The sequence below is a fragment of the Cajanus cajan genome, chromosome 3 (assembly GCF_000230855.2).
Source record: "Cajanus cajan strain Asha chromosome 3, NIPB_CcT2T_4, whole genome shotgun sequence".
Lineage (NCBI taxonomy): Eukaryota > Viridiplantae > Streptophyta > Magnoliopsida > Fabales > Fabaceae > Cajanus > Cajanus cajan.
This window is the reverse complement of record NC_138519.1, coordinates 6,278,321-6,302,669: the sequence shown is the minus strand read 5'-3', so window position 1 is coordinate 6,302,669 and position 24,349 is coordinate 6,278,321. Positions and strand designations below refer to the sequence as shown.

General features: G+C 29.3%; 3 protein-coding genes and 1 non-coding gene across 4 annotated transcripts; 1 reads left to right on the top strand and 3 right to left on the bottom strand.

Moving 5' to 3' along the window:
• Window positions 1-7,247: 7,247 nt before the first annotated feature.
• Window positions 7,248-7,320, bottom strand: TRNAK-CUU (transfer RNA lysine (anticodon CUU)). The gene has a single exon. It is a non-coding gene; the product is annotated as a tRNA-Lys (tRNA).
• Window positions 7,321-8,004: 684 nt separating this feature from the next.
• Window positions 8,005-12,703, bottom strand: LOC109802388 (glutathione S-transferase zeta class). Its single transcript, XM_020363737.3, has 10 exons — window positions 12,547-12,703; window positions 12,374-12,470; window positions 11,942-11,998; window positions 11,749-11,834; window positions 11,544-11,615; window positions 11,079-11,132; window positions 10,920-10,992; window positions 10,756-10,817; window positions 10,256-10,315; window positions 8,005-8,279 (listed from the first exon to the last, which is right to left on the bottom strand). Exons 1-10 carry the CDS (start codon window positions 12,562-12,564, stop codon window positions 8,172-8,174), a joined length of 687 nt encoding a protein of 228 aa, XP_020219326.1. The 5' UTR covers window positions 12,565-12,703; the 3' UTR covers window positions 8,005-8,171.
• A 1,852-nt stretch (window positions 12,704-14,555) lies between these two features.
• LOC109802468 (DUF1499 family protein) lies at window positions 14,556-17,988 on the top strand. The gene is made up of 7 exons (XM_020363851.3): window positions 14,556-14,809; window positions 14,917-14,973; window positions 15,174-15,299; window positions 16,644-16,713; window positions 17,024-17,116; window positions 17,248-17,361; window positions 17,682-17,988. Exons 1-7 carry the CDS (start codon window positions 14,667-14,669, stop codon window positions 17,733-17,735), a joined length of 657 nt encoding a protein of 218 aa, XP_020219440.2. The 5' UTR covers window positions 14,556-14,666; the 3' UTR covers window positions 17,736-17,988.
• A 1,235-nt stretch (window positions 17,989-19,223) lies between these two features.
• On the bottom strand, window positions 19,224-22,900 carry PBF1 (N-terminal nucleophile aminohydrolases (Ntn hydrolases) superfamily protein). Its single transcript, XM_020362828.3, has 7 exons — window positions 22,737-22,900; window positions 22,546-22,653; window positions 22,269-22,350; window positions 20,019-20,148; window positions 19,800-19,942; window positions 19,620-19,706; window positions 19,224-19,544 (listed from the first exon to the last, which is right to left on the bottom strand). Exons 1-7 carry the CDS (start codon window positions 22,781-22,783, stop codon window positions 19,470-19,472), a joined length of 672 nt encoding a protein of 223 aa, XP_020218417.1. The 5' UTR covers window positions 22,784-22,900; the 3' UTR covers window positions 19,224-19,469.
• Between the last annotated feature and the right edge of the window lie 1,449 nt (window positions 22,901-24,349).

Genomic DNA, 24,349 nt, shown 5'->3' with positions numbered 1-24,349 from the left:
TTTTGATGATGACAATTTACTGTAAAGGGAAGGAAAATAAAACAGTATATTCCGATCACTCTCCTTTAAACTCCCCCTTAGTAAAACATTGATTGATGTTACTTTTATTTTTATAAAAGGAGTTGTACTTATATTTTGAAAAAGATTGTAGAGTGTCAAGTTGAGCATCAAGAATATTTTTGTAAAAATATTTTAGTCAAACTTAGCCCAAAGTAATGTTAGAAAAAAATAAACATTTTTTTTCCTTTGCGGTCTTATCTCTCCCCCTTTGGTAACATCAAAAAGCCAAGTAGAGGATTAAGATAAATGTTGTCTTTTTCCTTTTGTGATCCTTATCCTTTCTCTCCCCCTTTGGCAACATCAAAAAGAATATAATAACAAAATAATCCAAAGGTAAAGAGCAAGCCAAAAATTTTCCATTCCAAACCTTTTGTGTAAATTCATAGTATTTTTGCTTTTGATTTAAAAAAAAAATTTAATTTTGGTTTGCCTTATTTGTAGTCCAAGAAAAAAATTAACTCGCCCATCATGGACATTTCAAATTTATTTTGCATATCATTAGAAAACTCTTTGCACAAGTGATCATTAGTGGCTCTAAAAATAAATCATCAACATAAATTTGTACTATAAGAATATCATTCATTTTTCTTTTGATAATTTAATGTTGTATCAACCTTTTTCAACTTAAAGACATGGTTTGAAAATTATGAGTTTTTTAAATCTAGAAGGTTGTTCAACATATACTTCTTCTTGAATAACATCATTTAGAAATGCACTTTTGACATCCATTTAATATAGTTTGAAATTCATTATAGGTGCATAGGCTATTAATATTTTAATGGTTTCTAGTCTTGCTACAAGTCCATATGTTTCTTCATAATCTATGTCTTCTTCTTGATTATATCCTTTAGCAACTAGTCTAGCTTTGTTTCTTATAATTATACCATGTTCATTTAATTTATTTCTAAATACTCATTTGGTTCCAATAATTGTATGATTATATGGTCTAGGGACTAGTTTCCATACTTGATTTCTCTCAAATTGATTTAACTCTTCTTGCATAGCATTTATCCAATGTTCATCATTTAGCGCTTCATCAATGATTTTTAAATTCTATTTTAAAAACAAAAACCAAATTATTGCATGCTTCTTTGAGAGAGTATCTAGTATTTACCTCTTTTGATATGTCTCCAATGATATTTTCAAGAGGATGATTTCTTGAGATTCTCGACTCTCTTTGAGGAATTATGTTTGTTTGATTCTCTTGAATTATATAATCCTCCATTCCTTCATTTTCTTTGTCCTTTTGAGTTTGCTTATGAATATGAGTATCTTCAAAGCTTTTCTACAATATCATCAATAATATCTTTTCTTGGATAAACAAGGTTAGTTTCATCAAATATAACATGAATTGATTCTTCTATTGTCATGCATCACAAAGTTGATTTTTCTCAAATTTAATTTTTGGTAATCCTATTTCTAAATCTTTTGAGATTAATTTATTTAAGTGTTCCATGTTTAAGTGAGCAATTCTTTTATGCCATAACCATGATTCATCATTTTTATGTTCAACAAGACATTTTTGTGAATCAAAAGATATAAAGAAACCTTTATCACATAATTGACTCACACTTGATAAACTATGTTTAGGACCATTCATAAGTAAGACAATTTCTATGGAGGTTGAGAAATTTGTACCAATTTTTCCAATGCTAGGTATTTTTTCTTTGTTGTCGTCTCCTATCATGTGCTTGGAACATTTACTATCAATATACCAAGTTTGGTCTTTGGAATCCTTCAAGACAAAGAATGGATTGATTTTGGTACCCAAGTTTTCTTTGGGTCCTTAATATTAATTTTAACTAAAGAATCTTTTGGAATCCAAATCATATTCTTAAAATTGTAATGTTCTTTCTGACATATCATGTTGATATACTATGGCCTTTCTTACCACAATAAAAACATGTTATAAAAGGAGAGGTAGAAACTTGAGAACTTGTAAAGAAATTCTTGTAATTATTTTGTTGTTTTTGTGGGTTGTATCCTAATCCTACTTTGTCAAAACCACATCTTGTTTTCCTAACAGTATATCTAAATTATTTCTACCAATGGTAAATTTTGAAAGAGTACTCTTTAAGTTGTTAATTTCTTCTTTAAATTCATGACATGATGTACATGGATGTGTAATGTTTGTAATTTCCAAGTTACTTGTAGAACAATGATTTCCATTCTTGGAATTTAGCATTTTAACCTCTGATTTAAGACTATCTAATTCTTCATTTAATTTAGTAATTTCCTTTTCCATATTTGAAATTGTTTTCTTATAGGATGATACTAGTTTTGCAAGTTTTAAAGATTCCTTATGTAGATCATTGAATGCATCTTGTAGTTCATCAAATGAAATTGAGATATCAGTGTTAGAAGATGTTACCTCTTCTTCGCTTTCATAATCTTTGGCCATAAGTCCCAAATTCACAACTTCATTTTCAGAGTCACTTGTAGAATCCATGTCATTTTTTTCCCAAGTGATATAAGTTTTCTTCCCTTTCATTTCTTTGAAGCTTTTCTTGTTGGATTTTTCCATTTTTCTTTTAAGGATCGGACATTCTAATCTCAAATGTCCCGGTTGATTGCATTCATAGCATCTCGGGGTTGAAGAAGATTATTCTCCTTTCTTCTTTATGTTGAAATTGAACTTTCTTCTATTTCCTCTATTCTTTAGGAATTTGTGGAATCTTTTTACAAAGAGATTGAAATCTTCATCGTCATGATCATCATCTTCCTCAATGTTGTCATCTTTTTCATTTTCTTCATGAGAGGATGAAGATGCTTTAAGTGCTATACTTTTCTTCTTTTTGTCACTATTTTCATTTTGACTTAGTCTCATCAATTCCATTTCATGCTCTTGAAGTTTTCCAAATAGAGATACAAGAGACATGGTTGTTAGATCTTTTGATTCAGCAATTGCAGTCACTTTCGGTTGTCATTCCCTACTCAAACATCTCAAAACTTTGTTAATAAGATCTTCGTTAGGAAACACTTTTCCTAGAGATGCAAGATGATTAATTATATGTGTAAATCTCTTTTGCATGTCTTGTATGCTTTCATTTTGATTCATTCTAAATAATTCATATTCATGAGTGAGAGTTTTTATCCTAGATCTTTTCACATCATTAGTGCCTTCATGTGTTACTTCAAGTGTATCCCACATTTCTTTAGCATTTTTACAATTTGAAATTCTAAAATATTCATCAATTCCTAAAGCAGAAGTGATTATATTTTTGGCTTTTAAATTGTATTGAACTTTTCTTCTATCATCATCACTCCATTGATCTTTGGGCAAATTTTTAATTTCATTGCCTACTACAATAGAGGGAATGAAAGGACCATTTTCAATAGCATCCCATATGTTTAAATCTATGGCTTCTATAAAAATTTGCATCCTAGATTTCCAATAATGATAACCTTCACCATTGAATATAGGGGGTCTATAAATAGAGTTTCCCTCGGGAAATAAAAAATTTGATGAGGCCATTTCAATTCTTGAAGCTTTTAAGCCTTATACAAGAACCCTGCTCTGATACCACTTGTTAGTCCCTTAGTCTCAATTAACTTAAGAGGGGGGTGAATTAAGTTTTCTAATTTTCCTCTTATAAAAAACTTTTCCAATTACTTCTTTATCAATTTATTTCCTTAGACAAATTTGTATGTAAAGAATGAATGATGATGCAAACTACACAATTATAATTAATAACAAGAAATTAAAAGTGTAGGGAAAGAAGAATTGCAAACTTGATTTTATACTGGTTCAGCCAATCCTGCCTTCCAGTCCTCAAGTCTCCCACTTGAGATTCCCACTACTCTTGTAAACCTTACAAGAATTGAATCCTCCAACACCTCGGAACTCCCTTTCCTTGTGTTGAGATTCAAACACCAACAAGGAGAAAAACTCTTTCTCCTTTACAGATCCAATGATCTATTAAGTATTACAGAATGACTCTCTTGAAGAGTGGATATTACACTTTCATGATCTTTGATGAACTCTTTAGAGATTTTGCAAATGATTTTGGCCAAGTGATTTGTAAAGATTATTTTCACAATAGAGTTCGTCACCTTTCTTTGAAAAATTATAGATATTTATAGACAATTATTTCTTAGGTTATGTCTTTTCATGAAGAGTTGTAATTTTCTATAATTTTTCAGAAAATAGGCTTTGGTAATTGATTACAAGACTTGGTAATCGATTACAACGGTTCAAGTTCAAAATGTTTGAAACGTTGTATAATTTAAATTTGAAATTTTATCTTCTGGTAATCCATTACCAGATCTTGTAATCGATTACCAGAACACATTTTGTATTTAGAATTTGAACTTTGAAGTTTCCTGTTCTGGTAATGGATTACAAGATCTGGTAATGGATTACTAGAACATATTTTTTATTGTTTCAAAAGCTTTTATGTAGAAAACTTCATCTCAATAATTTCTTTCACAAAGCTATTTTAAGAAATGATTTGAACTATTCTTTAAAGCTTTTGTTAAGTCTTTTGAAAACATTTTTACTTACTTTCAAAAGATTTAAAATTTGTTTAAATTTAAAGAGAATAATTTGAGATTTTTGAAAACTTATTCTCAAGACCAAGCATACTTGCATTTCTAAAAAAATCTTTTACATTCTTAGCTAAGTTGAGAAGACTTATCTATGTACCACTTGAGATCTTGTTCTTGCATCAACTTGCTTTAACTCAACCTTGATTCTTCTTCAATGCTTTATAATCACTTTGACATCATCAAAACATTTGTACATATTTTCTTCCACACTACACCATTAAAAAAAATTTATACACGAGTTCATATCCTGTCTAATTTATTTTTCCAGCTTGTTTCAGAACATAGAAACGTTATAAACATCCGCACAATGAAATATTTGATTGGTGCTTCTTGTTTGTGACTGGAGGTTTTGGTCTATTTATTTTCTTGGACTAAATTAACCTTTTAACTATACACTTTTTATTTAACCTTCGGCAAATAGCTCCTTCCTTTCTCTTTTTCCCTTCAATATATTAAAAAAAATGGACACAATTTATTAAATTTTTTATGTATATTGGTTATATTTAGAAATAATATATTTTTTATCAGTACAAAATATTATAATGACGAATTTTGTTTTGTCTCTAATTCTTTTATTTATTTTTTCCTTTTTTCTTTATTTTAAATTATTGTTTTTAATCTTTGTAAAACTAACAAATTCTGATTTTAGACTTTATAAATGTTTTTATTTGTTCAAAATTTAAATTCACTAACTCATGTTTTAATGTATATTTTTAGATAAATAATTAACATTTATTTTAGTATATTAAATTGTTTTTAGAAGTGTTACATATTAATATATCATTAAGGATATTAGTATCGTTTAAAATGGTCATTTGATTTATCATTCTACATATCAGTAGTTAACGAATATTGTATAATAATAGAGTTAAAAATAGTGATTTTTAATTTAAAATAATATTTTTCTATACACGACCAAATTTGAAATACATTTATTTTCTATAGACTTAAATAATATAATTAAGCATATTATTTATTATTTCTATATTTTAAAGAATTAATAAATTTTTGTCAAATTTTATTATGTTTAAATTTTAAGAGTTAAATTACAAAGTAAGTTATTGAATTGTTTAGGTATATTCAAATAGATCCTTAAACAAATTTAGATTTTAAACTAAAAGCATAGGTTCATAGGTTCATAGTTTTAAAAATCAGTTTGGATCGGCTGGTTGAACCGAGAATCGGTGGTCTAGTCGATCCAGACCTTGAGTTGGATTGATTATGCATTTGACCCATTTAAAATTGAAGTGAATCAGTTAATTTTTCGATTCGACCAGTGAACCAATGGGTCGAACCGGTTCAACCACAATATTTTTTGTTTATAATATATGCAACTTAAATAAATTTTATAGTATATTATTAATTTTAAATTATATATTTAATAATATAATATCTATGTAGATATTATATATATTATTTTGTGATATCAATTACAAGTATATTATATATATACATATTATTTATATTTTTAATTTGTATTAATATACAGTTTTAACATGTACTTTTTTTTATATTTCTTTATACAAAATAAAAATAAAGATAATTTTAAATAAGTAAAAATTAAAATTTAAAATAAGATATGAATTTATTGAAATTTATTAATATAAAATATATTTAACATGAATATTTTTTAAAAAATTAATAAAAATCAGGTCATGCGATTCAATTAGTGATCCATCGATTTAACCTTTGATCCACTAACTTAATATCCTAATTGATTTAATGACCGACCTGATTTTTAAAACTATGAGTAGGTTAGTTTATTGTTAGTTAAAAAAGATTAATTTATGAACCTGTGGCTATTGGGATCTACTTGGTATTTAATACTCTTTTTTTTATAAATATCTGTGAAAAAAGTAATGAACAATAATAATAAAGATTCTTTAATTACTTAAAATTTAATAAAAATGCATATTAAGTATAAAAAAATTAATAATCTTAAACGAACGTGATAATATCTAATTTATGGTTTTATTCGAAAAAAAAATTGCGACACTCCCGCTAGTTTTATATACGAGGGAGACGGAGGGGTGAGATGCGAAAAAATATTAGTCCCTCAATTTAAGATAAATTTAATTTTAATTTCTTAAATTTAAAATTATTATTTTTAATTTTTGTAATTTTTAAAAATCTTGTTTTAATTTCTTAGATCACTAATAACATATTTAAAAGAGATTAATTAAGACAGTTATGTAATATCAATCAAATTTAATGTGATATTTTCACTAATAAAAATATCAATAAGTAAATTTTACCTAATAATATTTGATAAATTTTTTAACAAAATTTGAATATAAAGACTAAAATAAAATTTTTTTAAATTACAGATTTAATAAAATTTGAATATAGGGACTAAAATCATATTTAAGTCAAAAATAATTTTCTACCTTAAAATATATTAATTTTTAAATACACGACTTTTTCATTATTTGTCCCGTCTCTGCCACCGCGAATCTGATACTTCCGCCACTGTCCGGCAACACCTCCACCGCAACTAATTCTTATAAGAATTTCAACATCTTTTCCCATTTTAATATAAGGAGAAGTTAAGAAGAAAAAGAAAGAGTAACAAAGAAGAGAAAAAACAAGAACAAGAAAAAAAAATAAATAAATAAATAAATAAAAAAACAAAATAAAATCGCCCACCGTGGGGCTCGAACCCACGACCACAAGGTTAAGAGCCTTGCGCTCTACCGACTGAGCTAGACGGGCTTTTATTTGTATTGGAATTTTCTATCACTTTGTTCAAAATATTTCTTGGGACTTGGTCAGTTAACTTTAAACACTTATTTCTACATTAATGTATAGAGTGAATATATGAATAAAGTAAAAAAAACAAAAACATTCTACTGTTAACTTTAGTTATAATACTTCATAATTTTAGCTAGAAATTAATGATAAATATACTTTTATTTCCTCACTTTGTAAGTTTGTTCACTTTTACAAATAATTAAATCCTAAATTATACGTGACTCATCTATATAAAATTTTAGCAATATATAATTTTTCAAAGCTTTTCTTAGTCTTTAATATGTTCTGCACAAACAAAAAGTTTGACAAAATATATATTCAATATTGAGATAAGCTAGTTAGCAGATATATTTAGTCTAACAAGGAAAGTAAGCAACTATATTGATAGTATTGTGCTAATATATTTTAAGAACCAAATTATTTAATAAAACTATTACATGGTATTGCAACTATTTACTAAGACAACTTTTAAAATCACTGGTTTTAGGGGGAAAATGCTGAATATAATTACAAATACTGTCAGTTGCTCAAGGAAACCAGATTTTAACTTTCAATCGATGAAGGTGTTGCAAGAAAGATATTAGTTTTTTGGCATACGGCAGGCATACATAAAAGCAGATAGATACTTGTTTTTGCAACACCACAAAAACTAAAGCATTGTAGTGTCTACTTTTTCAATCACAAGCTTTATTGTTTCTCTCACTTGATTAATAGTGTTGCATACAAGGCCTTATGAGGACCATTTAATTTGCCTGGTAACGCCACACCCAAAATAAAATAAAATAAAATTAAAATGGAAGATACCCAAGTAGTCAGGGGTTATGAATGCAGGCAGCAGGTTGTCTTTGTGGTGATGAGGTTTGGAACTCTGGCAGAGCTTTGTATGTTTCATACAATCTACTCAGGATAGGAAATTTGGACTGCAAAAACTCAAAAACAAATTGTAAATGTTCACATTATGTAGAGGGTTATAATTTCTTCTCTCAGGCAGAAGCTTTTTATTAATTTGTTTATATATTTATTTATTTATTATATTTTAAAAAAAATATTTTTATTGAGAAAGAGAGGAGTAGAACAAGGGGATGAGGATAAGAAACTTCTACAGCTAAAAATTAAAGCAAGAGAGAGAGAAGAGCATCATTGGTATTAATCCAATTAAGAACAGTAGTTAAATAAAAGATTTTAACTTTTGAGGAAACTGCTGATTTTCAAATTGGCTTATCCAAAAGATTCTCTATTAGGGGATGAAGTGAGAAATTGGAAAAAAGATTTGCAAGAAAAGGATTCGGAAGGATCCACAGAGATAATTTCCTCCAGTCTTGGTTAGAAGTGATATTGACGAAGTTCAATAAAACCAAATTTTGTAGTTCAGAGATTTCCCTGTCATTCAGATTTTTCTAAGAAAGGTAAAATTGAATACTGAATTTCCAAGACACAATCCTCCTTCTTTAGGTCTACAACAAATGTCCTAGTTTACAAGATGGTCCTTAGAGAGCCCATTTGTACCTGACCAAAGCAAATGCCTCGTAATTTTTAAATTTTCTCTATAGGTTGAGCAACAGCCACTGGAATGTGAAAAAGAGAGATAATACAGTGGAATACTAGAGAGGGAAGATTGAATGAGGGTGATATGACCCCTTACTGAAAAGTAGCCCCTTCCCAAAGGATTTAAATAAATAAGAGGCCAACAAAGAATTTGACAACAAACCAAGGACGAGAAAGAATTCAAAGATTGATCATCCACATTTAGACATGTCAAACTACACTTAGATTAGCCTTTAACCCGGAAATAGATTCAAACAACCTGAGAATTTCTAGATAGTTAAGCAAAGAATTCCACTTTTGGCTCCAAGAACGAAATAATGTCTTTAGCAAATTGGAAGCGAGACACTTGATCTTCCTGAGAGCATACTTTTAATCTTTATAAAGACCTCTATCAACAGCCCTAAAAATCAGCCAGCTAAGAACATCCACCAGTATTGTGAAGAAAGAGGGGGGCAAAGGATCCCCTTGCCTTTGGCCTCAAAACCAAGACTTAGGTTCCTTGTTAACTATAACAGAAAAAGAAACAGAGGAAAGATATCCTGAATTCCAACTAAAAGCCCCAATTTAGATCATCCATCTAGATCCGAAACCTTTTTTGCTTAACACCCTATCCAAAAGCCCCAATTCGCCCTATCAAATGCATTTTCAAAATCCAACTTAAAGACCAGACCCTTCTTTCTTCTCCAAATGTCTCCCACCACCTCATTCGCAATAGAGATCAGAGATGCATCCAAGATTTCCCCACTTGGGATAAAAGCACTTTGGTTTCTAAGATAGTACAGACAACACTTCAACGATTATACATAGTACAGAATGTTGGAAACGCAATTTGCTAAAGCTACTTCTAGAGAAAGTTAACAAGATTTTCACTGGTGCTAATTGCATTCTCCAATCTGTTATGAAATTATTTGACCATTTGAAACAAACATGTAATTTTAAAAATCATCCCATAGGTTTGTTTTAAGATAATCTCTCTTTTAAAAAAATAGTGCCAAATTATTTTGACCATCCATTGTTTAATTAGTTATAATATTAAGGCATTTTAACACCTTAAATTATATTATCAGGTTCTTATATAAGTAAGCTTAATTTTATAAAATGATACTTCACTCTTGATTTAATATCCAGTGACCATCCAGGCATCCAATGATTATTTATTTAGAAACCTCCATTTAAAGAAAGATCACCAAATGACACAACCATTATACTTTCATTTACAAAAAAAATAAAATAAAAAAATAAGACAAGATAAGAAAAGAACTTCATCTTCACTACCAACCAATCGAGTATGTGCACCAATATTGGTATAAAGAAACAAAACAAATATATCAAGAAATCATAAGAACTATACCATATCAATATCAAACCTCTGAACCGCCTGTGTAATCTGTGGGGCCAAAAATACATCAGCCTGCATGATACAACATTTTCTTTGTTAGATATGCTTTCCAGGTTCATAGTAAATTCCTTTGCAGAAAAAATTAAAGTTCACTTCCAAAGGAGCAAGAATCCCAAAGTAGAAAGAATTAGATAATACTTGATATTCATTTTGGCAGCACACTGAAATTTCAAAATCTATGATGGACAAACTCAGCATGGTAGTATAAGGGTAAAATGGAAGGGGGTATTGTTTTTTTCTGCCAGATTATGAGGAAAAGATAAAGAAAGTTCCATTTACAATTTTCCTTTTCTCCCTTCAGTAAATATCTTAGCTTCAACAAATATTTTTAGGAATTGACATTGGCCACAACAACATGGAACAGATTCAAAATAAGACATTCAATCATATTGAAGCAAACCATTATAGTAAATAGAAAAGATAAAGAAGGCTTTAGGGCAACCAGATTATACCATATAGATATGTTCCCCTGTGGCATATGTACCAGCAAAATCCTTCAGTAACTTTTCAAGAGCTGGACATCATCCAAATAAAAGTAAAAGTGGAAGTAAGAGAACTGAATATTTATTAAAACAATTTCAAAAGACAAGGAAACGATAGTAAAGAATACGCTTACCTGAGAAACCTTTGTCAATGGTAAATTGGGCCCATGGTTTTGATTCCGCACCAAACATTTTCTCCATATCTTTCTGTAAAAAATCTGAAGTGTCAAAAATCTAAAATATTTGAGCATAGCCAATCCAAGCATTTCAGATCAAAAGAATCAAGAATGTACCAGAACATTAAGCATGTGAAGAGGCTGTATACTAGAGTGAACAATACTTGCTACCTGTAAAATAATATACTTTCAGACAGTAGCCAAGCTTAAGAAAGATTTTAAGGCACAAGTGATCTAGCACCTTCTCACTGCTAGAACATAATTTGAGCCTGCTAATCTATCAGTGTCAGAATATTTCCTTTCAGGATATATGTTCAAATTACAGATTGGACCGGAGAATCATTTTATAGTGAACAAGTTCTTATAATCCATGGTCTTTTTATAAACCTTGTGTCCTGCAGAACTTACCAGATATTTCCAAACTATCTATATAATTTTTAACAATAAGAATTCACAACCAGATTGGCTTTTTCCATTGCTCCAGAAGATACAGTACCAGTACGATTAGCGGTTAAAATCAATCTTGACTTAACAGTCAACACATTCATATTGCAAATCCAAATCAATCATCTTGAAATTTACCTGAAGATTGAGAGCTCTGAGCTGAGGATCAACTGGCAACAGTGGCTTCTGAGCATATTTTTCCTCCAAATGCTAACCACAAAGGGAAAAGTGAAAGATATGAAGTTGCAATTTGAATAATAGAACACCAAACCTAAAATGGAGACATGCATGAAATTATTGGAAAGAAACTCAATATTTTCAGTGCTTGTAGCACTAGACCTACCAAAAATATTGCATAAGAGTCTGAAACCACCACATTATCATCAACTAATACTGGAACATAGTGCAGAGGGTTCAATTTCTCGAACTCTGAAATTTAATCATAAAATAATGTTTTTTCAGTCAAATAAACTTTACCAACCACCATTCAGTTTAGCTCCTAAAGCAATAAATATACTAAAGAGTTCTGAATTCACCTGGACTGTACTGCTCTCCTTTTGAAAGATCCACTTCTTTGCACTCATATGGGATCCCTAGTCATATTAGATTAAAGAAAACCAAAGACAATGAAGAAACCTAAATTCATTGTGTCCAATTCAACATTTTTCTGGAGTTATAACCAAATCCAAATTGCAAATCTAATTTCTGAATTCCCATCATACACCCATATGAGCCATAGTAATTCTTAATTGAAAATAAAATAAAACATCTGCGTAGGGGGAGGGATCATTCATTTTTTTTCAATTGAAATGAACAAGGGAATAGAAAGAAGAACAAATCAACGAGAGCTACATTCTGAAAACAAGTCAAAGAGACATACAAAGTGAGTGGAGTGAGGTGTGTAATTGTTAATATGGGAGCAAAAATTAAAATAAAGAAGTAAAAAAAAAATGGGGTGGGGAAGGAACCTTTGAGGCATAAAGCAAAGCGGATACGCCATGAGCAAGAGCTTTGGCTGAAAGAATAGAGAACAGGATTGGATGCATTGCTGCCACCACCACTTTTCTGCAGTGCAATTCTTGAATTCATTTGAAAACATGATAGTGAGAGTGAATAATGAAACAAAGTAAAGAAGGATTACCAGCGCATCTGCCTCCATGTCTGTCTGAATTGCTAAACTCTATCTAACGTTTTCCAACGTCAACGCTGTCTGTCAGCAACAACTGTCAACAAATCTATCCATTTTTTGTAGTAAAAAGACCCGTCAACCACATAAACTACTTTAATTATACTTTTTATTTTTAACTCCGCCACACTCGATGAATAAATATTATATGTAGAATTATGCCTCTTAAAATCAATTTTGATCGTTAAAATTAGGATGAAAACTTGAAAAAATTAAAGCAAGTATTTCTTCATCAACTTTTTTTTTTTGGACTGAATTCATTAAATGAATAAAAATCTCGTTAAGCTATACTTATTAAAGAAAATACTTTTTTGTCTTGGTACACAGTTTGTTTTCTCATTTTATCTTTTAATTAATTACCATGAAAAAAATTATAAATAACTTTTTTTTATACACAAAATGTCTTTAAACCCACTAGTAAATTATAAATATAATAAAAAGAAATCATCAAATAATACATATTTTTATCTGCTTAAATCACTAATGACTTTGTAGTAAATATCTTTATTTTATATTAGCCAAAAAAAAAATTACTCCATGTTTATGGATATAGAAGTTAGAAAGTGATTATGATGCATTTTATTTTTGAAAAATAATTGTTTTTATTTAAATTAATAAAATATAATTACTAAATTATTTTTCACTTAAATAAAAGAATTAACCGTTATCATAATAAATAAAAGTAAAAATATTTTAAAAATTATGCACACGAAAATGATAAATTTTCTTTATATATTATTATAGATAATAAATAAAGAAAGAAAACCTAGGATATAGATATCCAGAAAATACAGTCGCACACAAAATTCATCTAAAGTAGCATAAAGAAATTTTACATATTTTTAATTTATTAAACATGTATTTTTCATTTATTTATATCATTTTTATTTCTTCTCTTTCCATTTCCTTATTTCACTTTGAAAACGGTTTATGGATCATCACTGCACATAATATTTGTGATTTGATTTTTTTAATGATAGTTATGATTTGATTGATACCATATCCTACCTTTTTTTTTTTTCGCCTTTTCAAAAATGACTTAAAAGTTATATACATAAATGATAAAGAAATTTATATTGATAGAATATTTGAATATATCTTAACTTTGATAGAGAATATGAGTAATATTTTATTTATTAAATTGGATACGAGATTAAAAATATATATTTATTTATCTTATATCTATATCTGGTTTAAATTTCTAGAAATAGTTTATTTTTAAAAATAATTACTTAATATTTATGTAATTTTAACTTTATTTAAATTTATGTCAAATAAAACTTAATTATTATAATTTTGTAATTATTATTTTATATTAAAATTGTTATTTTTAATATTTTTTAAAAAAATATTTAATTATTTTTTAACAAATACGAGACAAATACGGATATATCTAATACCTGATAGAAATAAAGATGAAAACATAAATTTCATGTAATATGAAAATAGAGATCCTGAAACATGTATTCATCTCCTCTGATATCATCCTTAGTTATATATATCATTTGATTTATATAATAAATGTGTGTTTATTTATTTATTTTTTTAATTTTTTAATTAAAAAATTAATACACTAAAAGGTTTTTATGATTTTCAGTTCAATAATTATGGACTGTCATTTTTATTTACTATTATTAATTAATTTTTTATTTAAGTAGATTTTTAAAATTAAAAAATATAATTAAGTCTTTTGTAATATAGGTATATAAGTGAATTACATAATTTTTTAAACAATAGTTAATTTTATATATATATATATATATATATATATATATTAAAATTTTACCAAATACATGTTTGTTGCAAGAATTTGACGAAAACCTTTTCTTACAAATAATCATTTCAGCATATTTTGAGCATCTTAAATTGTCAACTATCTTAAAATAATTGAAATCCAAATCCAAAAAATGGTGTGGAAAGTAAGAGTCCCACCGTCCACTTTATTTTATTCATCACATGTTTCAGTTTTACATTTCATTCCTTCTTTCTTCTTTGGCTATATTTTGGCTCACATTTCTTATATCTTCTTTCAACACAATACACCTTCCATAATTTTCTCGAACCTTCTTCCAACAATGGCTTCAATGGCGGCATCTTCAAGCTCCTTCTGCAACCTCAAGTTTCGCACCAAACCCAACAATGTTACAACCGCTCTTCCCCGTGTTCGATTTTGTCTGAACCACCACGATGACACACTCACCGACCAAATCAACCGAAGGTTCTTCACTTTCTCTCTCCTTTCCAATGATTATTATTTATGAATTGTATCTGTTCATGCCTGTTTTCTGAAATATCTTTGCATTTCAATTTTTGTATATCTTGCAGGGAACTCATATTGAGAAGCAGCGAAATAGCCACCATTGGTGCCATCTTCAACTTCAGGTACCCTTCCTCTGTTTTTGCTCAGTTTCTCGTTATTGCCTTTGATTTTATTTATTTATTTATTTTTTTAATTCAAGGTTTGATTTTGCTGGTGAGTATTGAGACCCTTTTGGATTTTAGTTTCGGTTTTGTTTTGTGTTGGAAATGGGTGGTGGTTAAGAAAGAGAAGTGGGTTTGGGTTTTGTGTTTTTGGTGTGCAGTGGGAAGAAGCCTGATTATCTTGGAGTGCAGAAAAACCCACCGGCGTTAGCTCTTTGTCCGGCGACTAAGAACTGCGTGTCAACCTCTGAGAATGTCAGTGATCGCACCCATTATGCTCCCCCATGGTAAAACTTCCCTTCTTTTCCTCACTTTAATTTTAACCTTGGATTCATGGGATTATATGAATTAACTACAACTCTTTTAATTGTGTTTTTGGCCAAACTAATTAAGAGTGCTAGCAATAAACAATTAATTGAGAAATGTTAGAAACTCATCTTCTTGTATTCTTTTGAATCCATACTCCCTCCATTCCATAATAACTAATAAGTGTTGTTTTAAAAGAAATTTGTCCCAAAATAAGTGTTATGTTAGCTTTTCAAATTAGTATTAATTGTTTCTTTTTTCATTTATACCCCTAAGATATTATGTAGGAAATAGTTGTGCTGTGCTGCATCGTTTCTAGCAAAGAAAATTAATTATAAGGTTACATTTGTAAACTTACAATTCTCTTTTATCTATTTATTAATTTTTAAAATAATCTAGGATAATACTTATTATGAAACAGAGAGGGTATTTAATATTGATTGAAATTTATTGCAATTGCATAATTTTATTAGTTTCGCTTCTTATTTAAAATGAGTTTCACTCTAGTTTGTAGTTTTCGATGAATTTTTTAACTAATACTAAAGACAAAGTTAGAGAATGTTGCTAGCATTTCTTAATTAATAGTTAATTCATTATAAGTTTGTTTAGATACAAGTTAAAAGTATTTATAAATTCTTCTCTATTGAAAAAAAAAAAAAAAAAAACCTTATTTTCAGATGATAACTCAAAAATTCTTCTATACTTGAAGCCAAGCATGCTCTAAGTATTTATCATGTAAGCATTCATATATAAGTTATTTCTATAATTGAAGAGAAAATATGGGGTTGGAAGCTGTTATGGACATATATAAGCATATACTATAGTTATTTTCATAAGTTATTCCAAACATTTATGCAAGTACTTGTGTTATAAGAAAAGTATGATGTTAGGTAACTCCTGGTGTTAAAATTGCGTTTTGTGGAGGGTTTGGTAAACCAGATTTAGCACATGATCAATCAGGGTTTATTTATTTTTTGCGTTTAGTCCGAAAGGAACGTATGGCATAGTTGTGAGAATCACGTTGCAATATACAATATTGCACTTGGAACAATTTATCACGTTTTAAACCACGTGAAAGTAGGGCAACCGGTATTGGACTATTGACTGTTGAACAAAGTTGACTTGACATAAGATTTGGACTATTGGTCACAAAAATATTGGCCGGAGAAAGTTGTGCAATATTTACCTTTTTTTTTCTCTCGACATAAAACTTTTCTTCAGCTTGGTCCTTGTTTTGAGTATGGTCCCACCATAATCCAAACATTATTATTGGACGTAGATGAATCATGATGTCACTTTGTTTTAACTTTTTCATCCTTTTTCAGGAACTATAATCCTGAAGGTAGGAAAAATCCAGTGAACAAAGAGGAAGCAATGGAGGAACTGATAGACGTGGTAATTATCTAGCTGAACTGAAATTATGAGTTATATCACTGGATTGCAATTTTCTTTTCTTTCCCTCATTCAATTAACATCAATTATAATTTATATAATTTATAAAATTTATGAAAGGAGTATTAGTAATAAAATACTCTCTAATGCACTTTTTATCATTGATTAAAATTTATTGAAAATTACAAAGTCTCAAGTGGACTTCATTGAATAAGGAGCGAGACACACAATTTTGTAGTTTTATAATAGCTGGTTATTTGCACTTTTTCAATCTTTGAAGTAAAGTTAAAAGCAGTTCCGTATAATTTAACAGATAGAATCAACAACACCAGACAAATTTACACCACGAATAGTTGAAAGGAAAGAAGACTATATTCGTGTGGAGTACCAAAGCTCAATCTTGGGGGTATGTGTGACTTGCATCTGATGAAACTCATCATCAAGAAAAGTAATCATTTTAAGAGTTTTAGATGATATCAAGATCAATCTCTAATTCGCCCTTCCCTTTTTTTCCCTTTTCTGTCACGTTCTTAACAGTTTGTGGATGATGTGGAGTTCTGGTTTCCACCGGGTAAGGGTTCTACTGTGGAGTATCGATCTGCATCTCGGTTGGGAAACTTTGATTTTGATGTGAATAGAAAAAGAATTAAGGTACGTTTTTATAACTCCTGTGTGCTTTCACTGTAGTTACATAAAAAATATTATTGGTTCAAAGGCATGTCAAACACTTGATAGTTAAGTTTTATATGATTCACTAAATTTGAGTTTCAATGATTTTTTTATATTCCAATTTAGTCACTTATTTTAAGGTAAATTTAGTTAACTGTACTTCGATCAGAAACAAATTGACATTTGTTAATTGGTAGAGATAAAGAGAATTTTCTGGTTGTACAATAAAGAGTGTTTACTCCATAGGATGTAATCTTTTCCATAATTTTTTTATGTGATGGAAACATGTTGGTTGCTGGCAGGCACTGCGACAAGAGTTGGAGAAGAAAGGATGGGCATCTCAAGACACGATATGAGTAAACTCTTGCAGAAATCACATCAGAATTTAAGCAGCTACAGTCGATTGAATTCAACTATATGCAGATATTATTTCATATATTTTTGTATTAGATACAAATCCCGCAGAATCATTGAAAGAAAACTTCTTTGATTAATGGAATTGTAGAAATCATTGAGAACAATGCTTCAAACTCTTGGGGAAGGAATGAAATGAAAATATTGCCCCTTATCTTCTTGAACTTCATTAATTTGATCCACTTATACAATGAATCATTATTGTTTCAAAACTCTTAATTTGTGTTTTGTTTGAAATGCATTCTTGATGTAGATTTCACCTTTGTTCTGAGTTTGTCTGTTTCTTCAAGTGTTAAAAGTTACTTTCTTATTAAGATGTACCTATTCCACGTTTCTGGAGGCTTTGTGATTTCCTCGATGGTTTAACAAGTAAAGGTCGGTGCATAATGCATTTGGAATCTGGTTATAGGTGCATTTTAGAGACAAAGGTTTTGGATAAGTTTCTATTAATAGCTGTGAAAGAAAAAAGTAAGAAGGTAAAATTAATTAAATTCCTTTTTTAAGTTAAAATTTCATTACGCACTTCAATATTTATAAAAGCTCTTTCAACTGCTTCAAAAGTTGAAAAATATAAATTAATTTAATCTATAAGAGAAATTTAATTTTTTTTTTCATTTTCTTTATAAATACTAGTGAAAAAGTAAATTCAAATAGGGCTCAAGTATAGGTGCAATTTGATGTTGGCAATGTTGCCAAATTTAAAACAATTTAAACTAGTACTTGTGTAATTTAGACTTGCAAATTCGGAAAAGATTTGATAGAAAAGAATGTTAAAATAAATATTAATAACCATGTATAACATAATATTCTTAAAAATAGTTCAATATTTTAACCTCATAATAAAGTAGAAATTCACAATAATAAAGTGTAAAATTACATAAATGACCAAAATCTTACAAATTCATGAATCAGTTACTAAAGTGAAAATATTCCCAGTGTTAATTTCTTCAAATCATTTAAACTATGATAGAATCCTTTCGCTATAAGTTCATGCAGGCCAGATAATATTTGATTTCAAACTTGTTGACTAACTATTTTGACTCAAGTTAATGCGATTTTAAAAAAAAAACTAACTAACCAGATTACCTTAATTAATCGAGAAAACAATTTGACAGCACGTTAACTTAGGATGACAACCATGGATTTTGGTATCTCGGGTTCTCATTTCACTTTAATATGTTCAGAAATTGTTTAATCTCAATATCCTCACTAGCGAAATTCCACCAACAGCAAATAATGCAAAAGTAGCACCTCAAGTCCGAACTTTAGTACAAATAGCTGTCGACTTCTAGATAGAGGTTTAGCTTAACTTTAAGAAACTATTTGGTAGATCTTGGATGTAATCGAAATTGAGTTTTAATTGAAATTTCTTTGTCACACGAAATGCAAGCAGATTTAGCACCATGAACAAAAGACAGCAGTCAAACGGGTTAGAAAATGCACGCTAAAGCTATGAAATAGACTCGGACAAATATCCAATGCAAATATAAGTGAAAGCACAGTCTAATTATAATGTGAACAGACTAAAATATTTGTTCAAAGCAATTTCACAGGAAATGCTATTCTCAATTTCGCCACATGGGAAAACCCTCCATTGTCATTTAAATTTTAGAAGCATTTCAAACATCCTCAAGCCAACTCCGTTTATCTCCAACAACAAATTTCTGTGTAGAGCATCAGTCTCTCCTTAGGTCCATGTATTCACGACGGATACCACTGGCATTTAGGATGACAATTTCAAGCTTATCTCCCTGAAAAAACACCCACAGAAAGTTACAAGTTTATCCTTCGGTCAAATAGCAATTATGCACGTAACCCAAACTTACGGTGTATATATCTCTCTCAGTTGCAGATGCAAAAACAGTTTTGACCAAATCAACTGCTTCTGTTTCAGACAGTGGAGTAACAGCATCCTGAAAGAAATCATATTTTTAATGTAGGAGTCAGTCAAATAAAACTTGGAAGAATTAGATATTTCAAGCAAAGCACCAACTTCAGAACTTCACCTTGGCAGGTAACAGGAGTGGACTGGGAGACTTCAGCTGGTTATCAAGAAATGGCATAATAAGTGTGGATCCAGAACCCTGAGAACTATATCCAACCCTCTCATATGAACCAACAGCATCATACGTGAAGACACATCCCTTTCCTATTTAAGGTTGATGTAGCAATTAGCAAATACAAAATTAGACATGAACAAGCATAAAAAGCTAAAAATAGCACACCTTCATTGTCGAGGCCACCTAAAACATTGAAAGCATAATAAGGAAAGAAGCGTTTGTAATAAAGAGTGTTTGAAAGCAACTGAGCCATCGCAGGGCAGCTCATTTGCTTGTTGTGTTGATGCTGATAAATCTGCATTAAGAGTGAGAAGATTATCATATCAGTTTCACCAAAGGATTCCATTTTTGTCGCGGTAAACTTGAAACAAAAGATAAACTGAAGGTACACCACAATTTAAGAGTCTATTAAGGCAGTTTCCCCAGTTTTACAACATAAAAGGGTAGCCCAGAGCTTGAGGCTCCCACCTAGTGGGGTCTGGAAAGGGTGAATATAAGAGCAAAATACAAAGGTAGAAAACTTATAGGCAAAGACAAGACCCATTATATATGATACATATCAATATCTACCTTACTACTTGGGCAGAAATTCACAATGAATATATTCCTTCTGAATCATGTCAGGCAAGCATATGCATTTATACACATTGTAATTTCCCCTTTCCCTCTGACTGTAATGCTTTATGTTTGTCATTACTTTATGCAAATCTACGAAGATTCTTGTCTTCATTGGACACAAATCCAACTTCAAACCGATCACTTTATACAAATTTAGAAGACATTTTCCGTTCTATTCTTTCATATATCAAATTCAGTATGCTGGAAAAGATTGTAATTATCAATGTGAAAGTGGGTCAAAATCTTTGAATTTGGAATTAGAATTTTAATATGGCATGCCTAATATTCAAGTAGATGTGCTTGAAAATTTTCAAGGCAAACAAGTTATGTAACCGATAGGATCCCGGGTATTGAAGCTAATGTGAATGATGAAGATGTGCAAGATATGGATCAGATGGTGAGCTCTATTTATAGGAACCCAATATGTGGAAAGTATATAGTATATAAACACACAAGAAAAACAAGTATACCAGGGGGAAGAGTTAGTTATAGATGCTGAGACGGAAGTTTGACAATAGGAGAGAGGGGAGTATCAGGGGAGGACAGCTAGTCATTATTCCTGGTGGTTTTGGACAGAGAAATCAATTTCTCTGAGGAGCCTTGGCTCTAGGTTTTCCATTTGTAAGAGCTAAGGCTCATATTCTCTTCTTTCATCAATAATAATGTCTCCTTTATACTCTTTTGTTCTATCAGTAACTCTGTAATTAAAAAAAATAAAGTAAAATTGAATTGAATAGATTGGAGGTTAAAATCTTGAAGAGTTCTTTCCATCATGATTGCAGATGGGTCTAATGTTACTAAGATGCCTTGAAATTTTGATATAATGTAGCAAACATAACAACTTCTAAATCTGCAAAGTTTCAGACTTCTATAAAACCAAGAACTAGGTCAGTCAAGAAAGACTATAGTGACCGAACAGAATTGAAGACATAGGATAACTTACGAGATGGTTCGTAAGCAACTCAAGTTTAAATTATTAGATGATACCATTGACCCCAAAAATTCAAACAGTTCGCTGCTAAGTACCTTACAAATTCATCTGGAAATCTTTAGCACTTTACAGGATGCTACTTAATTTAAATCTGCTATGCACAAGATGTCAATATGGGCATATAAATGAAATAAATTGAGCAATATAAGAAAACATTGAATTTTCATTTTTTTTAAACAAACAGACTCATTGCATAGCAGATTACATGGTCATATAGATTGAGTGGCATTTAAGGGCGGGTTTTCTGTAGAGGCTTTATCGATTTTTATGACTTACTGCTTTGTGATTGATGCAATTATTGCTTGTTTAGGATACTTTAAATTTTACGAATTAATTACATTTTTCAAAATCTTGCTTAAAAAGCTGATAAAATAAGCCATTATGTCTTCAAAATAAGCTAAACCAAACACTCAATACATATCATCAAATCAATCCAGTGTACATTCGATAACTTATTTGTATAAATGATAGCATTGAGTTTTTTGTTTCATCAAATATCGTCTCAGACCCAAGTTAGGGGAATATATGCCCTAGAATATTACTCAGGGTTTACTGCCTTAAATTCTACATCATTAATTTCCACCACAGGGAGGTCAAAAACAAATTAAATTGGATTAGAACCGATCAAAGTTCTTTTTCCAACTTAACCATAACAGAAACATCCAGCATTAACCTAGACAAGCCACCAGACAAAAAAATATACCAATTGATTAAAAATAGAATAGAGTCGCTAACATACAACCAAGCCATCCCAACAAAATTTCACAACATTCAGCTGTTTCAAGCGTTGAGACTTTTCAACTCACCAAATGCCTGGCAGACAAAACCTTCTGCAAAGCTTTGACATCAGCTTGAAATCCAGAAGAAGCCATCACACTCTTGTCAGCCCTGCCGCAAAACAAAAACCACAATTCAGATCCTTAAACAACAAAAACAAAACACAATTTTCCTTGCCCAGCACTATAAGTAAGCAAATCAAATCAACCGCTCCCAAATCCCTCAATCGAGTTTCAGAAAAATTTAAAAAATAACAAAAAAAAATGATTTTTTAGGGCGAGAGTTGATTAGAGGGGAAAAGCTTACAGTTGGGAGATTTTGGAGTAATCGCGAGTGAGGATGTTGTAACCGGTGGACATCCTGGTATCGGCGGCGATAACACAGTAATCTGCTCCGGCAATTGCAACACATGATCTGCGAAAAATAAACAAAGAAATGAATAAATAATTGAAAAATTGAAATACTCCATGAGAGAGAGAGAGAGAGAGTGAGAGTACCCTCCATTGTTGTCGTATGGAGACCAATTGGCGTGTTGCTTGGTCATGGTGAAAGAGAGAAGGAAATGAATTAGGGCGTGAAGAAGAAGAAGAAAAAGAAGAAGGTTTTGGGTTTGGGTTGGTTTCTACTTTCTAGTCTTTTAACACACTTCAGATCTCTGGCTTTGGAAACACGAAATACTTTTTATTTCTTTTAAGAGTATGGACTACAGTACTCATACGTATAATACATCACTATATATATAAAAAAAAGATACTATTATTAAAATCAACCATATATGTATATACTAAACACGAAATACATTAATATAAAAAAATATTACAGCATTAAAATAAAGATAATAATAAAAATTTTGCACTCATACTTGAGTTTTTTTTTAAGATAAGAAAGATTACAAAAATGATCGTAATGAAGACTAAATCTATGTCATCATGTTTATACTTGAGTTGTGTTAATATTATCTTTATTTTTAATTAGTTGTATTGATATTTTTAGATATAAAAAATGCTAGTAAGGTACTATTTATTATATTCTTTTATATTTACTTTTATTATTATTCAAATTTTAATATAAATCACAAATTTGTTTAGGTCTCATTTCTTATTTGATATATCTCTCTTAATTTTATAAATTTTAATAAAAACATAATGTGTGTCAAAAATAATATTAAAGAATACTCTATATAATATAATATATCAAAATTATTTGGTTTTTTAAAATTTAAACTTGTAAATTTTACATTATGTGGCATTCATATGTTTACATATTTACACATATATGGGTATGATCTATTTATATCATGTGTTAAAGTTAATGAAATTACAATTTTTAATAATTTCTTGTAAAATATAAATTTATATATATTTTCAATATCCCATTATATATAAAAATAAAGTGGTGAGGTGTACTATCAAATAACTTTGGAGTTGTATGAATATATTTAATCTAATTAATAAAAAAGATTACATATATTACTTAGATTAGTTAAATTTTTATTTTATAAAAAAATTATTGAAAATGAAATTTTACAAATTTCATATCAAGTGTTAATAAACCCTAATTCCATATAGACACACACTAATATTTTAGTCCTGTACAAGATGATTATTTATTTTATATAACTAAATTTATAATAATTAAATATTTTTGATTATATATTATATTATAATTAAAATTTTAAATAAATAAATAATTTTAAACATATAAATTATATTTTAAATTTATAATAAATAATTTGTATTCTAATACAAAATCACTTTTAATTATTGATAATTTTTTAAAAATATATTAAAATAAATATGAAAATTATATATTCAGGAAATACATGGATCAAAATCATTTCGATGATCCAAAAATTACAACAACAAAAAAATTTGAATTAGTTTGGACTATTAGATTAGTTTAGATTAGAAACTTTTAAATCTATTTTGTTTGGTTCAAATTTCACATTTTGATTTCCAAGAACTAATCTAAATCAATCATCCAATTAAATAAATATTCTATTCTTTTTTATTAGGATTGGCGTGATCCATAAAGTTTGAACATTTAATAAAAGAACAATCCTTTTAAATATTGACAAATAGATTTATAACATTAAATATTCTATCAATTT

What these genes read in the sequence shown, in the direction of transcription:
- LOC109802388 (XM_020363737.3), bottom strand. An exon ending in CTTTGCTTTATGCCTCAAAG is followed by an intron (nt 11,999 to 12,373) that starts GTTCCTTCCCCA and finishes TAATATGACTAG; the next exon opens with GGATCCCATATGAGTGCAAA. An exon ending in AGGAGAGCAGTACAGTCCAG is followed by an intron (nt 11,835 to 11,941) that starts GTGAATTCAGAA and finishes ATTAAATTTCAG; the next exon opens with AGTTCGAGAAATTGAACCCT.
- LOC109802468 (XM_020363851.3), top strand. Translation starts at nt 14,667, where the DNA reads ATGGCTTCAATGGCGGCATCTTCAAGCTCCTTCTGCAACCTCAAGTTT. An exon ending in TGGAGGAACTGATAGACGTG is followed by an intron (nt 16,714 to 17,023) that starts GTAATTATCTAG and finishes ATAATTTAACAG; the next exon opens with ATAGAATCAACAACACCAGA. An exon ending in ACCAAAGCTCAATCTTGGGG is followed by an intron (nt 17,117 to 17,247) that starts GTATGTGTGACT and finishes CGTTCTTAACAG; the next exon opens with TTTGTGGATGATGTGGAGTT.
- PBF1 (XM_020362828.3), bottom strand. Translation starts at nt 22,783, where the DNA reads ATGACCAAGCAACACGCCAATTGGTCTCCATACGACAACAATGGAGG. An exon ending in AGGTGGCCTCGACAATGAAG is followed by an intron (nt 19,943 to 20,018) that starts GTGTGCTATTTT and finishes AACCTTAAATAG; the next exon opens with GAAAGGGATGTGTCTTCACG. An exon ending in CTGAGAGAGATATATACACC is followed by an intron (nt 19,545 to 19,619) that starts GTAAGTTTGGGT and finishes GTGTTTTTTCAG; the next exon opens with GGAGATAAGCTTGAAATTGT.